The sequence below is a fragment of the Mercurialis annua genome, linkage group LG5, assembly GCF_937616625.2.
Source record: "Mercurialis annua linkage group LG5, ddMerAnnu1.2, whole genome shotgun sequence".
NCBI lineage: Eukaryota > Viridiplantae > Streptophyta > Magnoliopsida > Malpighiales > Euphorbiaceae > Mercurialis > Mercurialis annua.
Window position 1 is genome coordinate 48,775,383 of NC_065574.1, and position 18,150 is coordinate 48,793,532.

Consider the following 18,150-nt stretch of genomic DNA (forward strand, 5'->3'; position numbering starts at 1 on the left):
GAGAAGAATTCAAAAGTTACATTCAATTTAACTTGGCAATATATTTACATAAGCTAGTATCAATTCTATGCTACTTGCTATATTTAGTGACAATTAAGATTCATAATACATTAATCCTTCTTAATGAACCAAAAACAATGAGTTGTAACATAAATATTCCACATCATTTCACCACATTACGGGTTAACCTTTTCATGGCCGTATTTATTCATTTCTTTTTGTACTCTAGGCCGTCAAATCTGATCATTCATCTTTTACGTATGTGAAGGTCTTTAGACTTTTTCACCATACAACAGATTTCGGCAGTACATATATACCGTCGCCATTTCACTTTTTAAAAAGGTTCAACCTCTCAGATCTCGGCAGTTTCTCTTTACTGCCTTTGGTCGTCTATATTCCGTTGCCTCTGAAGATCTGTTCACACAGAGTCTAGGCCGTCGCCTGACTTTCCAGGCCGTCGCCAGGATTCACACAGCACATTCACATGCAACTCATTCTAAATGCAATACCGGTGATCACACAGCACTATTGCCGCCCAATAGTAAGCATGTTTCAATGAATCTAAATCGGTTTCAAAACTATGTATATAGTTCATGCGATTTAAATTCAAAATAAAATAAAGCATTTGCAAATCATGTAAAGCAGTTCGCAATATTTTTAATACTAATATTTAGCAGTATAAGTTGTAAACACACTCACAGTACTCGCTTATTCCAAATATAAAAATATCACCCGTCGAATATCAAAACCAATGCTCGCCGGTTTCCGCGACAAAACTCGCTGGATCTAATTTAGAGATTAAACATTAATAAATGTATTAACTCTAAATTCTAGGATAAACTCTAGACCGACTCAACCAAATAAACCACATAAACACATAACCAAATTTGATTCCGACTATCTCTTTCCGCGTCATCGTATTTCTATACGATACACCATATAGTTTATTTATTTCAATAAACATAGAATTATAATTCCATATAATTCTAACACACATACTCAATTCACATAATTTTCTAAAAACACATTTTTAGAAAATCTCATCAAATATACCACATTTCAAAAATATCCAAAAATATTTTTCCGTAAAATATTTTTGACCCGGGGCTCGCCCCCCCCCCTTATTTTCTGCCAAAAACATTTCGGCACTAACTGCTGCCAACTGAGCTTAGAACTGAGCCAACATCTCTGCTCATTTTCTGGTCACCGTATTCCGGTGGTTTTGGCCGGAAAACTCAAAAACGCTAAAAACGCTTAAAAAATCCATTTTAAGCCATTTTAACACCGATAATTTCAAATACATTTTTAATTTTCATCTTGTAAAAACAGCAGCCCATAATTTTTAAAATAATATTTTTCCATTATTTTAACCATTAAAACCGAAATAACCATTAATAATCAAAACCGATTATTAATCCGTCAAAACACTTCACAAAAATCATTTAAGCTCCACAAATAATTACCATATATATATCATCAATTTTTTCATGAATAATTTCTGCCCAGAAATTAAAAATGACAAAAATACCCTTTTTCAACAATTTTAACCGAATAAACATTATCAAAATTTAACCCCGTTATTAAACCATTAAAAATTCACCATTAAACATTTAATCAACATCAACCCAACATTTAGATCAATTATAAACAAACTCATTTCAAGAAATTTAAAATCAATTGATTTATCATTTTTAAGCTATTTTTAAGCTTTAAAAATATTTAAAATCGAAACCCAACTAATTAAATTAACACCCGAATTAATTAACATTTTTAATCCATAAAAATCACTCTTTAAAGCATATATAAATCTCAACATATAGATCAGCCCAGAAAATTAAAATAAATAATTTAATTTTTCGTAAAAATTATTTTAAAACCGAAACCCACATAAACAACAACCAAAACTAGTTAATCAACCATCAAACACCAATATTTAACCATCCTAAGCATGTTTCTAAAACTCAACTAACATCAGCAAATAAAAATGAAGATTTGAACTTGAAATTATACCTCAAACGAACATGCAAATACACATTAATGATCTACACAATATTCCCGACAATTTTCGTTAAGAAAATTTTGAGAGAAAATCAAAGAATAAAGTTTGGTGTTTTGATCTATGGTGTATTCGGCACCCACAAAATGAAGAAGACAATAGAGTTGCTTGGGCATCAAGCTTATCTAGAGAAATATCTAGATATAATTCATGATTCAATTATTTACAAGTTTGCCATTATGGCATTCTTGTAAATAAATCGAACTCTAGGGGCAAAATAATTTTAACTTTTTCAAATATTCAAAAACATTAAAACACAACATATGGGCTGAATTAAAATATTTTTTTGGGCCTTTAAAAATAATTATAATAATTATTTTGACGTTTTTTAGTGAAAAATCACAAAATTTACTTTTAACACGTAAAATTGCCAAAAAATAAAACTTAAGGCAAAACACATACCAAACCATATTTTCACACGTATAAATTCATCACGTGAATTTATTCACTATTTTCGAGGTCCTAATTAATTAAAATTGGACACACACGAAAATAAATACTAATAATTCTACGGGGTATTACATTCACCCCTCCTTATAAGAAATTCGTCCTCGAATTTCAAAACAAATTATTACCTTAAGCAAACAAGTGGGGATATCGTTTCCGCATATCCGCCTCTGTTTCCCACGTGCATTCCTCAATTGTACGGCTCCTCCAGAGCACTTTTACCATAGGTATCTCCTTACTACGGAGTTTCCTAATCTGGGTATCCACAATTTCTACAGGTTCCTCCTCATAAGATAGCTCCTCGTCTATCTCAACCTCTTGTGGTTGAATAATTCTATGAGGGTCAGGAATATACTTCCTAAGCATTGACACGTGAAACAATGGATGTACTTGCGACATCTCTGACGGTAATGCTAACTTATAAGCTACCGTTCCTATTCGCTCAATAACCTCGTAAGGCCCTGCATATCTCGGCGCTAGCTTCCCTTTCTTTCCAAATCGGATTACACCTTTCATAGGTGATATTTTAAGAAACACAAAATCTCCAACTTGAAATTCTATATCCTTTCTCCTCACATCAGTATAGCTCTTTTGCCGACTAAATGCAGTTTCTAAACGTTGATTAATCAACGGAACTTTCTCAGACGTAATCTGTACAATTTCAGTTCCTGTTAACTTTCTTTCTCCAACTTCCTCCCAACAAATTGGAGATCTACACTTACGTCCATACAACGCCTCATACGGTGCCATTTTGATACTGGAATGATAACTATTGTTATATGAGAACTCTACTAACGGTAGATACTCATCCCAATGGCCTCCAAAATCTAAAACACACATTCTTAATATATCCTCCAAAGTCTGGATGGTCCTTTCAGACTGTCCATCTGTTTGGGGATGAAATGCCGTACTGAAATCTAAACGCGTTCCTAAAGCCTCTTGCAAACTTTGCCAAAATCGGGATGTAAAAACTGATCCTCGATCTGACACAATTGACACAAGAACTCCATGTAAACTGACTACTTTGTCAATATTAATCTGTGCCAATTTTGCTGCTGTATAGGTAACCTTGATCGGAATGAAATGAGCCGACTTTGTCATTTGATCAACGATAACCCATATCGAATCAACACCATGTTGCGACTTAGGCAACCCAACGACAAAATCCATGGTTATTCTTTCCCATTTCCATTCTGGTATTGGTAATTGTTGCAAAAATCCAAATGGTCTCTGATGTTCCAACTTCACTTGTTGGCATATCGGACACTTAGCAACAAATTCTGCTATATCTCTTTTCATACCATTCCACCAATACATCTCCTTAACATCGTGATACATCTTGGTAGAACCAGGATGAACACTATACTTAGATCCATGTGCCTCCATCATGATTCTCTGTTTCAATTCCTCTACATTTGGTACGCACACCCTTGTACCAAATTTCAGAATACCATCTTTGATATTGTATTCAGAATTCATTCCATTTTGAACTTCTGCAATAACATGCTTTAGTTGAGGATCCGTTATCTGAAGTTCCTTAATCTGATCATTCAATGTAGGTTTAATCGTCATTTGAGCTAACAAACTCCCCAAATACGAAACCTCTAATTGAACTCCTTGATCAAACAACGAATGCACTTCTCTAATCATTGATCTCCTCTCAACTAAAGTGACATGAGCTAAACTTCCTGCTGATTTTCTGCTCAACGCATCAGCTACTACGTTAGCTTTGCCAGGATGATACTGTATCGTACAGTCATAATCCTTTAGCAACTCCATCCACCTCCTCTGCCTGAGATTTAACTCTCTCTGATCAAATATGTATTTCAGACTCTTGTGATCAGTGAATATTTCGCATTTCGCTCCATATAGGTAATGTCTCCAAATCTTTAATGCGAATATCACTGCTGCTAATTCTAGATCATGGGTTGGATAATTAACTTCATGCTTTTTCAACTGGCGAGAAGCATAAGCTATAACTCGTCCATGTTGCATCAGTACACATCCTTACCCGATCCTAGAAGCATCACAATAGACTGTAAGTCCATCACTACCCTCTGGTAATGCCAAAACTGGAGCTGTTGTCAAACACTCCTTCAGCTTCTGGAAACTTACTTCACATTGATCAGTCCAAATGAACTTCGCGTTCTTCTGAGTCAGCTTAGTTAATGGTGCAGACAACTTAGAAAAGTCTTGCGCAAACCGTCTATAATAACCAACTAAACCCAAGAAACTACGAATTTCTGTCACTGAACTTGGCCTTTTCCAATTCATCACAGCTTCAATCTTTTTAGGATCTACCTTAATCCCACTTTGAGATACAACATGTCCCAAAAATGCTACTTCTTCTAACCAAAATTCACACTTTGAGAATTTGGCATAAAGCTGATGATCTCTCAAAGTTTGTAACACAGTCCTTAAGTGTTGTGCATGCTCCTCCTCTGTGCGCGAATAAATCAAGATATCATCTATGAACACTATCACGAATTGATCTAGAAACGGTTTAAAAATCTGATTCATCAAATCCATGAAAGCCGCTGGTGCATTTGTCAATCCAAATGACATCACCAAAAATTCATAATGACCGTATCTTGTTATGAATGCAGTCTTTGGAATATCATCATTTCTGATCTTCAACTGATGATAACCAGACCTCAGATCAATCTTCGAAAAGTACCTCGCTCCTTGCAATTGATCGAATAAATCGTCAATTCTGGGTAAAGGATACTTATTCTTGATTGTGACCTTATTGAGTTGTCTGTAATCTATACAGAGCCTCATAGATCCATCCTTCTTCTTTACAAACAACACAGGTGCTCCCCAAGGTGAGACACTTGGTCGTATAAATCCACGATCAATCAATTCTTCTAATTGATCTTTCAATTCCTTTAGTTCTGCTGGTGCCATACGATACGGAGGTATCGATATTGGACTTGTACCAGGAATTAGATCAATACAGAATTCAATCTCTCGATCTGGTGGTAATCCAGGTAACTCTTCTGGAAACACATCAGAATACTCCGACACTACTGGTACATCATTCACACTTCCAACTTCCTCATGAACATCTCGTACCAGAGCTAAAAATCCTTGACATCCTTTACTTAACATCTTTCTCGCTTTCAAAGCCGAGACTAAACTCTTTGGGGCTTCCAACTTCTCTCCCCGAATAGAGATAAGTTCAGTTCTAGGTGCATGGAACGTCACTATCTTCTCTCTACAATTCACATTTGCATAATGTCGCGACAACCAATCCATTCCTAGGATGACGTCGAATTCTAAAACATTAAGCAATAACAAATCCGCAAGCAATTCTCGCTCTCCAATTAACACAGGACACGACAGATAGACTACAGTAACGTCTATGCTTTCGCCTACAGGTGTAGCTACTAACAATGGGTTTTGCAAAAACACAGGTTGAATTCCTAATTTTAATGCAAAACTCGACGATACAAATGAATGCGTAGCACCGGGATCAAATAAAATTGATGCATCATGCGAAGATATTGAAAATATACCTTGCATTACCGCATTCGACGCATTCGCCTCCTGAGGATTGATCGCAAAAACTCTAGCCTGCCCTCCGCTAGCAGTTGCTCCAGATCCTCGTCCGCCTGTGGTCCTTCCTCCACCACGATTACCAAAACCATATCCTCTTCCACGTTGTCCATTAAACACATTCTGGTTCTGTGCCTGCCCAGACACTGTAGGATATACAGGTCTAGGTTGTTGAAACACTGGTTGAACAACACTAGCACTTGAACCTTGTGGTACAAACATAGGGCATTCTCTAGAGAAATGACCTTGCTGTCCACACGTGTAACATCCTCTAGTCGCCATATAGTATGCTCCAAAATGCTTCTTTCCACAAGTTGGGCATAGTGGCATCGTTCCTCCTGAACTCCGTCCACTAGAACTTGATCCAGAGGTACTGAACCTCCTATCTTTTCTATATTTCTTAAATCCTTTACGATATGGTCCAGTGAACCTATTCGTATTAGAACTTGCAGTTCCTTCTCTCACATTCACTTGCTCACCAGAAACAGTGATCTTTCCAAATTGGATCAAAGTACTTTCCATCTGGCGTGCACTATCGATGATTTGCACCAAATCCTTCCTAACATCAGATAGTAATCCAATATATTCGGGTCCTAGCCCCTTAATGAACCTTGAATTCACCCTATCTCTATCCAACATCAGATCAGGTGTGAATCGACTCAATCTTGTGAACTCCGTCACATACTCTTGCACAGTCTTTCCTAATCAAAGCATGTCGTCTATTAAGAATCTAACTAAGCGTTCTAATTGTATACTATCGCAACAAATCACCACAATCACACAATCTAAGCAAACATACAGACTCACTCCTAGAGCGAAGCTGAGAATATTTAAAAACAAATGATGACTTAACAAATGACATGACCGGAAACCTATATGTTGCAGTAGACTCTATATCAATTCATCAATCCTTAGGTCAACCTACTGCCAAGGTACCTATGGATCAAAAACTTATACCACCTTTACTATCAACCACTTTTCGACTATCACTCAGTCAGTGGAAATGATACCAACTTTCATTACTCCTTTCTTAGGCAATGAAACCATTTTTAGATCATTGCTCTGATACCACCTTTGTCACGACCCGATTCTCGGCGTCGAGACCGGCGCTAGGGAATGGGAGTGGTTGCTCCGAAATCCGTAGCAAGCCTTAAAAATAAATTAAAAATCACTTTAAATTTTTCGCGGAATTCAAATCATTTTCGAACATTTTAAAATCGCAGTTTAAAACGTTCTGATAAAAAATTACCGTTTAAAACATGCACATAATTTTCTCTTTAATTATTGCATTTTAATTTTCAAAACCATTTCATTATGGTTTATCATGCATCTCATTATGCATACCACCTTACTATGGTAATAACTGCATTTCACTATGCATGCCATTTCTCTATGGACTTAACTGCATTTCATTATGCAGACCATTTCATTATGGATTTAACTGCATTTCATTATGCAGATGCGCTCATCGCATTTTATTCAAGTGCAGTCGCTCGGACTTCGCACAGCATTACACATTACATTATATCAGAGTTTAAGCGTTATAATAAAATATAAAGCATAAATAAGTCCAACGACTACTAAGGTATCATCGTTCATTATTCTAGCTACTGCAACTCTAGACACATAAAGGAAAGTCATTCTCACTTTATTCAAGCCAGGGATTTCCGGAACAAGAAATTGGAAATCCACACCTCAAACTACTCGCCTGTAAAAATTATAAGTTCAACGGGTCAGTTATAAAAACTGAGTGAATGCGTACAACATGTACTAATAAACATTAATATGAAAGCAATGCATTTCAGATTACCGATTCATATGAAACCCTAAACCATGATTCATGTTCCTATATGCTTTCAAAACAGGAAACATAAATATTCCACATCATTTCACCACATTACGGGTTAACCTTTTCATGGCCGTATTTATTCATTTCTTTTTGTACTCTAGCCCGTCAAATCTGATCATTCATATTTTACGTATGTGAAGGTCTTTAGACTCTTTCACCATACAACAGATTTCGGCAGTACATATATACCGTCGCCATTTCACTTTTTTAAAAGGTTCAACCTCTCAGATCTCGGCAGTTTCTCTTTACTGCCTTTGGTCGTCTATATTCCGTTGCCTCTGAAGATCTGTTCACACAGAGTCTAGGCCGTCGCCTGACTTTCCAGGCCGTCGCCAGGATTCACACAGCACATTCACATGCAACCCATTCTAAATGCAATACCGGTGATCACACAGCACTATTGCCGCCCAGTAGTAAGCATGTTTCAATGAATCTAAATCGGTTTCAAAACTATGTATATAGTTCATGCGATTTAAATTCAAAATAAAATAAAGCATTTGCAAATCATGTAAAGCAGTTCGCAATATTTTTAATACTAATATTTAGCAGTATAAGTTGTAAACACACTTACAGTACTCGCTTATTCCAAATATAAAAATATCACCCGTCGAATATCAAAACCTTTGCTCGCCGGTTTCCGCGACAAAACTCGCTGGATCTAATTTAGAGATTAAACATTAATAAATGTATTAACTCTAAATTCTAGGATAAACTCTAGACCGACTCAACAAAATAAACCACATAAACACATAACCAAATTTGATTCCGACTATCTCTTTCCGCGTCATCGTATTTCTATACGATACACCACATAGTTTATTTATTTCAATAAACATAGAATTATAATTCCATATAATTTTAACACACATACTCAATTCACATAATTTTCTAAAAACACATTTTTAGAAAATCTCATCAAATATACCACATTTCAACCCGGGGCTCGCCCCCCCCCCCCCCCCTTATTTTCTGCCAAAAACATTTCGGCACTAACTGCTGCCAACTGAGCTTAGAACTGAGCCAACATGCTCTATCCCCTCTGCTCATTTTTCGGTCACCATATTCCGGTGGTTTTGGCCGGAAAACTCAAAAACGCTAAAAACGCTTGAAAATCCATTTTAAGCCATTTTAACACCGAAATTCACCAAAATTAATTTCAAATACATTTTTAATTTTCATCTTGTAAAAACAGCAGCCCATAATTTTTAAAATAATATTTTTCCATTATTTTAACCATTAAAACCGAAATAACCATTAATAATCAAAACCGATTATTAATCCGTCAAAACACTTCACAAAAATCATTTATGCTCCACAAATAATTACCATATATATATCATCAATTTTTTCATGAATAATTTCTGCCCAGAAATTAAAAATGACAAAATTACCCTTTTTCAACAATTTTAACCGAATAAACATTATCAAAATTTAACCCGGTTATTAAACCATTAAAAATTCACCATTAAACATTTAATCAACATCAACCCAACATTTAGATCAATCATAAACAAACTCATTTCCAGAAATTTAAAATCAATTGATTTATCATTTTTAAGCTATTTTTAAGCTTTAAAAACATTTAAAATCGAAACCCAACTAATTAAATTAACACCCGAATTAATTAACATTTTTAATCCACAAAAATCACTCTTTAAAGCATATATAAATCTCAACATATCAGCCCAGAAAATTAAAATAAACAATTTAATTTTTCGTAAAAATTATTTTAAAACCGAAACCCACATAAACAACAACCAAAACTAGTTAATCAACCATCAAACACCAATATCTAACCATCCTAAGCATGTTTCTAAAACTCAACTAATATCAGCAAATAAAAACGAAGATTTGAGCTTGAAATTATACCTCAAACGAACATGCAAATACACATTAACGATCTACACAATATTCCCGACAATTTTCGTTAAGAAAATTTTGAGAGAAAATCAAAGAATAAAGCTTGGTGTTTTGATCTATGGTGTATTCGGCACCCACAAAATGAAGAAGACAATAGAGTTGCTTGGGCATCAAGCTTATCTAGAGAAATATCTAGATATAATTCATGATTCAATTATTTACAAGTTTGCCATTATGGCATTCTTGTAAATAAATCGAACTCTAGGGGCAAAATAATTTTAACTTTTTCAAATATTCAAAAACATTAAAACATAACATATGGGCTGAATTAAAATATTTTTTTGGGCCTTTAAAAATAATTAAAACAATTATTTTGACGGTTTTTAGTGAAAAATCACAAAATTCACTTTTAACACGTAAAATTGCCAAAAAATAAAACTTAAGGCAAAACACATACCAAACCATATTTTCACACGTATAAATTCATCACGTGAATTTATTCACTATTTTCGAGGTCTAGTTAATTAAAATTGGACACACACGAAAATAAACACTAATAATTCTACGGGGTATTACATAAAAGGAGAAAGATTATTTTATTTGGTGGAATAAATAGCTTTGTAGTTCCCTCTTTATCCTTTGAATTTTCAAATGGGTTAATTCCGTATAAAATCACCACCTTTACATGTTTTTTCATTTTAATCACGTCCTTTAAATAGTGTCAAATAAGATCACCACCTTTCATTTTTTTGCAAATCTATCACGGATGTGAAAAATCAGTGTATCTTTATTTAGTTGGCAAGCGGAATCAACAAGAAAAGAGTGAGGAATGTATTTTGTGTGTTAATAGGGCATTAGTCAGATTAAACATTTATTTGAGAGGAAAAAGACATCAAATTTTACTCATCGATGATAGTATATATAATCTAATCGACATCGGTCAAAATGTTTTCCCAATAGCCAAACATTACTACTTCAATGTATCACTCGTCTGGTCCCATAACACAAACACCTTTTGGTTCAGAGCTGGGCCGATATCTATAACCTTCTCGATCTATCTTGTATATTCAACCTCAATATCACCGATATCAAAATACCGCCTGTGACTTGCAAAGAATCCCCAATCCTGCACCTTAGTACTACGAGATCTAAGAAAACCTTCATCCAATTCTTTTTTAGCCAAGTTAGTCATTTTCCCTACTTTCTTTAGGATCACCCAAGAATGCATCAAAATTGCCTTAACACTTGTAGAAGGACAACCCTTAAACCTCAGAGAACACATCATCTAGACCATTTATCGTTCTCTCCACCAAAAGATTAAGGATGGAGACATTAAGTCATACTGATGCTCAAGTGGATCGATGTGGATGATACATATGTGGCTCTTTATGTATTTCCCGAAACTCGCCATCTGCCTGACCGAACCGATCAAAGTTGCTTTGGGTATACTTTAGTCCAAACTATTGCCACACTTTCCTATCTAAGCCATGTAATCGCCTTCTTTGAAGTAACCTCGTATAGATCACCTTCCTCTTGGTGCCCCCCTACTCAACTGATGATATCCTCCAACTTGACTTAAATATGGTTGGGATGTCAATGAAGACTCCAAAGGAACAACTGGTGTAATGCCCTTCAATCGAAAAATTTATTAATCGGCAAAGAGTTCAAGAGCAACAGATTTGAAGCTTATTGCCCCAACTACTTATTAAGGAAATTCGGATATACTCGGGAGATTCCATATCCTTTCTTGATAGATATGAATGATTATGGTTTCCATTGCCGTCCCTGTCATCGACCAAACACCTTATATATTTGAGTCGCCTTCATGATATATACCTCCCATATGCCAAGGAATTGCCTACTCTAGATGCTAAACCTTCAACCTCAGGGGAATTTGATCAGTGGTGAGAGATGATAATCAGTCTCAACTTCCAAAAATCGACTTCAGAGATCCTTTCATTAAACATTTTTGAACTTCCTCCTACTAAACATAAATGTACTCACACTGATTTTTTTTATAGGTACCCAAAAGCAAGAAGCCGAAAGGTAACCACACTCTTCGCCTTAAGATTGTTAAGTTTGAGCGCTTCATTAAGTTTAAGTATGATCTCCACAATCGCCCTTTAGTTAGATTAAAAAATGGAAACTTATAGAAAGGAGGCAATACGAAAGTACGTAAAGAAGTGAAGAAAAGTGTGGAAAAAGAACATAAATAATACTCTTATTTTCTTTTCAAATAACGTATTTGCCCCCCTTTCTTATATAAATCGCCTTTAGTACTCGAGTCCTATTTAATGTTAGCAAATGAAAAACCTAAATCCCATCCTCAAAAAGTAATGTTTACCGGATATTTCATCCCAGGTGATTGTAAGGATATCGTCGTTCATATAGACGATTTGAAACAGCCTGCAGGGATCAACATCACCCTCTTTTTTTGGATCTTTCTTATATGCTAACCGCTATGTTTTATTCATAGTGGCGATTGGTGATTTTTATATGGAAGAATTCTCTAGTGTCGATGACGAACAACGCCCTATGAAGATCACCAAAAAGGTTGGCAAGAAACCAACAGTATCGAAATCGGCTCCCCCCAAGAAAGAGGCTAAAAACGCAAGTCAAAGCCGATTTCTTCTATCCAAAAGACAATTTCCACTGCCCCTGCTGCTGAAACTTCAACGAGGAATGGGACACCTTGAATCACCCTAAATAGGAGCATCAGCACGATAAATCAATCATCTACACAAGAATTGTCGCATATCATCTTTCCTGACGCTCCATCGTCTCGCCCAACGGGTCCTTTAACTAGGATGACGTACGCCCAATCTCTCAAGTTATAAATACATTGCCATTTTTTATTTGACCGATTATAGCTTGTTTTTTTCTAATATATCTTCTTTCGACAGACTAAACTGAGGGCGCTAGATTCGAAACTGAAAGTGAAGCTGACGATGATTCTGCTTTCAAATCGGCTAGTTTTGGAGAAAGCTCCCCTGCAAATGAGTCTCTTCCTGACGTTACCTCACACTTGAACAAGATAGCAAGCATGAAAGTAAAAGGGGCACAAATCGTGGGAGATAAAGACGAATCAGTCTCTTTTAAAGAAACTCTTAGAGCTCCGCGGGTCGTGAAGGACGATTCTCTGGTGTCCTTGGAAGCTAAAGAGGCAATATGGAAAGTTTATAAAACTCTTCCTACACTGACCAAGCTCTATTCTGAGGCTGCACCGATTAAAGTATCATATGAAGAATTGCTTCAAACTAAGAAGAAGTTAGACGATGAAGAAAAATAGAACCACTATTGGATCTGTTCTATTGAAGAAGAACAGACCCACCGGAAATTTCCCGACCAATAAACAAAAGAAAACATTTAAAAAATTCATTTTTTTGAAAAAGGTTTAAAAAGATCCCTAGTTTATTTTTTAATTGTTTTAATTAGAGTTTAATTAGATTTAATTAGTATTTAAGTGTGATTAATTAGAGTTAATTATGATTTTTATAAATCTCACTCTCCAATTAAGTACCACGTCAGCATGGGGTTTTTTTTTGAGCCGGTTTTGCCAAGTTCAAGGTAAAAGTGATATTGTTTTGGAGATTAGAAATTTTTATGATATTTCGTGCCAAATTGAGGGTGTAAAGGTGATCCTTTGTTCATTTTTATTTTTACAAATAAAGAGTTTATTAAAATAATATTTTATAAATACACTCTTTAAAATAAAAAGTTTTATAATAATAAAGAGTCCATTGTGGATACTCTAATACGTCCTTTGATTCTGCCCTCGTTATCGGTTAAAAATATGTAAATTAAACTGCTAGTAAAAATTATCAATTCAATATCCCAAATTTATATTATTGCATTTTTATTCAAAATCACAATTTGGTACTATAATTTTTCTACATCCTAGATTCATATTTTTGTAAACTAAAAGTACAGTAAAATAAAATAATTCGATCTATTTTAAATAATTTGGTTAAAATTAAACTTTGGATTTGTACGTATTGTTCAAATGATATAACTTTTGATTTGTTTAGTTATTTTTATCGATTCGATTTACTTAATAAGAAATTTAGTTTGTTTATAATTAATTTTTTTTATACTTTTAATTTCAGTTTTATATATTTTTAGAATGAACTTTATTAATTAATATAATCGCCGAAATTGAAAACTAAAATGATTAAATCAAGGGTTAATTGCAAATACATACACGAACTTTATCCTAGTTTGCAATTACAACATAAACTTTAAAACTTGGCAATGTCAGTAACTAACTTTCATTTTTTGGCAAATTGGTACACCGACCAATCACGCAACGACACATGACGGTATATTATAATGTCCACATTAGTGTTTTTCATGTTTGGTTTTGCCAAAAGTGTAAAGTTGGTTATTAACATTGTAAAATTTTAAAATTTATATTATAATTACAAATTAGAGTAAAGTTCGTGTATGAATTTGCAATTAACCCTTAAATCAATCCACTTTTAACTCATGAACCTTTGCTCACCCTGTTTCCTGCCCATAGATTAGCAATACAGCAACATTTGGTTCAATCCGCCTGACCCAAAAATCATGACAATTTAACGGTCGACAGTCTCCGTATATCCGCCTCATCAACAATCAAAAAGCCATACTTAGTTTTCACCCGTCTCTCTCACACATAAATTAAATAATACTTTCCAATTATTAAAAAATATCTACCAACATTATAAAAAAATATCTAGCATATTAAAAAAAGTAAAATAAATAAATAAAAATATCTCAGTCCTTATCCACTTGGTAATTATCTGAACTTGAAACTCTCTCTATATAGTTTAATTTTGATGGTAGTAACCAAATACACACACAATGATGATAAAATCAATAATTATTCAATCTTCGTCTCCTTTAGCTGTAGTAGAATCTAAAGATTTCAATGGCTGCACTACTGCTAACACATCCAAGAAAGTTTGCTTAGCAATCAGTTGCTCTTCTTCTTCATCTTCAAGAAGCAGTTCTTATATTCCTAAACTTCAACCTTTTAGCCGAACTAAGCTCGAACGAGCCGTTAAATCTCCGCCTTTGATTCAGAAGTGTGAGAATGAACTCTCAGGTGACTTTTTAATCTTTTTTGTTATTCTTTTAGAAGTTCAGGATTATTGTCAAACTCCGGGATATGGACTGCGTATCTGGCCATTATATAACCATTCCAATTATTTAAAAGGGCGTAGCCAGGGTTAAAACCCGCGACGACAACGTCCAGATTGCTAAGATTTATAGTTTTATTGTGATTATGATGATTTTTCTTTTTTTTGTGTCAGATTACTGTTCAACCCTTGAAGGAGATGATTCTTATAGCTGCTGGAGAGCCTATTTCGAGCTTAAAGACTTGGAAGTAAGTTTATTTCTTTATCTGTTTATATTTCTGAATTAAGGCCAAGTTTCAACCCTAGCTCAATTTGAGTCATTTTTGTTTTTTAACGATTAAAATTGTAACATCTAATTATTAAATTAGTTTGATTAGTTTATAAGGGCATCTAGTCACTATAAGAGTGTATGTAACATTTTGAGCGGATTAATTATTTGATATGGTATCGGAGCCTCTAGGGGCGAACATAAAGGTACATAGTTCGATCTTTGACAGCCCCATTTAATTAGTCGAATGCTAGATAAAACGAGTTTATGTTTGTCTACGAGTTAAATTCCGTATACAAGATGTGTTACAGTTTGAGATAATGGTAAAACTAGCTCAAGCTGTTAGGTGAACTGGTTATTAAACAATCACTACAATCAGTAGAAAATTGTTAACTTTGTCTCTTTTTTTCAATTTTGAATTTGCTGCCATTGCCATTGGATACTTGACAATCTTATTTAATTAGTTAATGTATTTATTCACCTTTTAGCTCGAAAGATATTCGCGTGCAGAATGCGTTAGAGATGATAGTAAAACTAACTCAAACTGTTATGTGAATCAGTTGTTTAACAGTCACTACTAGCTGTACAAAACTGTTTAACTGTGTTTTATTTTTTTTCAATTTTGAATTTGCTGCCATTGTTAACAGAGAGAGTCACCAAAAGAAGATGTAGAGAAGCTGATTTTACAAGCGGGTGGAGTGAAGTTTTTGATAGGCTGCTTACATGGCATTTCATCAATGTTGCACAAGGGAACGAACACCGGTATCGGCTTCATGGCACCTTCCACGAGTGCCAAGAAAGAAAAAGAAACTAGGCCGTGCCCTATACCAGATGGACTGCCGAAATCACAAGAAGAGCTCGACGAGGAAGAGGAAGGTAGAATGCCCGATTCTCCGTTTACGAGATTACTTCGCAGCAAAGGACGGTTTCCTGCCTGGTATTCTCCTGCTCCTGACCATGAAACAGATTGATCATCAATCAGCTGGAGAGGTTGATATGAATTGTTTATACCCATAGCTATAATCAGTAATTAGTTGTGGTGAAACTTGAAAGTGTGAGATTCTGATCTGATTGTTGTGCAAATCGTTTTCAATGGTTAAATCTTGATTTGTTTAATGAGAAGTTCTTGGTAGTTTGTGCTATAAGTTCTGTTTTCAGATGTTTTATTTGTGTATAATGAAGAATTAAGTAATGTACCATAGTTTTTCACTATTTGATTTTTGTTGCAATGCACTAGATTAAAGATGGAAAAAAATATAGTACTTTTTTTAAAAAATATACACTTAATTTGTAAAAATACATTTAAATTTTTTCATTTTTATGTATAGAGATACTCTTGATCCCTGGAGCGTAAAAAGTGATTTTTTTAAAGTATGAAGTGAAAATATGGAGCTTCTAAAAGTGGAAAAAGAAAAAGAATTTAATGGTAACTAGATGAAACTTAAAGGACTACCGGTGAAAATAATCCGAAGACTTTATCTAAAATTCATAAGCACAAACTATTTCAATGTTTCTTGTGTCACAGTCCACTGCTCTTTCTTCTTCTTCCCAAATACGAACCCAGGTAGATCAAAATTACCCATAAAACAGAACAATGTCTGTCCAATTCCGACCAATACTTGTAATATCAGCATCATTATCTTCGTTAAGAAATAATGCATTATTTTACTTGTATTTAGATAGGGTCAATTGTAAAAAGAAGTAATGAACTTTAGTGTGGTTTGTAATTACAACGGAAACTTTAATTCTAACAATGTCAGACACCAGCTATAAGTTCTTTTTTTGCAATTCAGAACACTTGAACAATTTTTTGATAAAAGAAATGTCGATGCATATTAATTTCATGATTGCAAAATACGATAAAGTTTGTTACTATTTAATTTGCGTTTGACCTATTTATATACACATTCTATGGCTACTGTATGATATTTAATTTGCTGGATGTATATGGTAAATCTGGAAATTACTTTGTATTCAGATATTTAATTGATTCTGTAGAATTTGTCAAGGATCAAACTATACTTCATTGAGCTTGAAGCTAATTATCTCGAACATATCTTTACATGCAATGCCATTAGGTTTGAAGCGTAAACAAATATAAACTCGCTTTACTTTGTGCTCATATATTTAATTAATTAAATAATGGCTGCGAAAACATCAAACTCGAACTGTAAGTCCATAGAATTTTCTGCTAACGAACGGTAAGTCCATAGGTTGGTTTTGTGTTTACTTTCTTATATGGCTTGTTTGAGCAACTATGCATTCTTGCAATTCACATAAGAAAGTGGATTCTATTTTACACTTGTCTGAATTTGCAGTCGGCGCTTCATCGGTCCTGTTAATGGAATTCTACTAGTCGGAATCATTACGTCTTTCACGAGTTCATAATATGTTGCACAGAACATTAACGATAATGCTGTTCGACAAGTTTCTATATAACAATTTTTTCTTTTTCGGCAGTTGCAAGTGGAAATATACACTTGAATGCCCATGTTTGAAGTTGTCATGACTAACCATTTAGGCAGTTATGCAATTAAGTTTAATATAATTAATTTGGTACTTAACTCGTATCCGGGGCAGTAAATCATCGAGTTCGAACTCCAATCGGACCTAATTAACAAAAAAAAGAAGTCATGAACAACTGACATTTAAGCACTGTTGTTTACATGCTGTTATGTGATGTGAAATTATGCTGTTATTATGGTTTGTTAATTTAGTAGAGTAAGAATTACCAAATATAATAACAGAAAGGATTTCATTACTAAGTAGCATCCATAAACTCTAAACCATATAATTGGAGTTTTACAATAAACTACATATTTAAGCATTTAAAAAATGAAATTAAATGTCAATAATATAAAAAAGGCAATGTTTAACATTATAACCATCCATTGAGGATTAATTTTGACCAATAAAACAAACTAATGACACAAGAAAAAGAGTTGCAAGTGTCAAAATATGAATGAAGCAAAACATAAAGTTAGTTGTTTCT

General features: G+C 34.3%; 1 protein-coding gene and 1 long non-coding RNA gene across 2 annotated transcripts; one reads left to right on the plus strand and one right to left on the minus strand.

The window, feature by feature from the left end:
* Positions 1–7,688: 7,688 nt before the first annotated feature.
* On the minus strand, positions 7,689–9,894 carry LOC126680544 (uncharacterized). Its single transcript, XR_007641219.2, has 3 exons — positions 9,780–9,894; positions 8,482–8,568; positions 7,689–7,769 (listed from the first exon to the last, which is right to left on the minus strand). It is a non-coding gene; the product is annotated as an uncharacterized LOC126680544 (long non-coding RNA).
* A 4,652-nt stretch (positions 9,895–14,546) lies between these two features.
* LOC126680666 (CCG-binding protein 1) lies at positions 14,547–16,303 on the plus strand. The gene is made up of 3 exons (XM_050375826.2): positions 14,547–14,856; positions 15,065–15,138; positions 15,806–16,303. Exons 1-3 carry the CDS (start codon positions 14,613–14,615, stop codon positions 16,127–16,129), a joined length of 642 nt encoding a protein of 213 aa, XP_050231783.1. The 5' UTR covers positions 14,547–14,612; the 3' UTR covers positions 16,130–16,303.
* Positions 16,304–18,150: the final 1,847 nt, after the last annotated feature.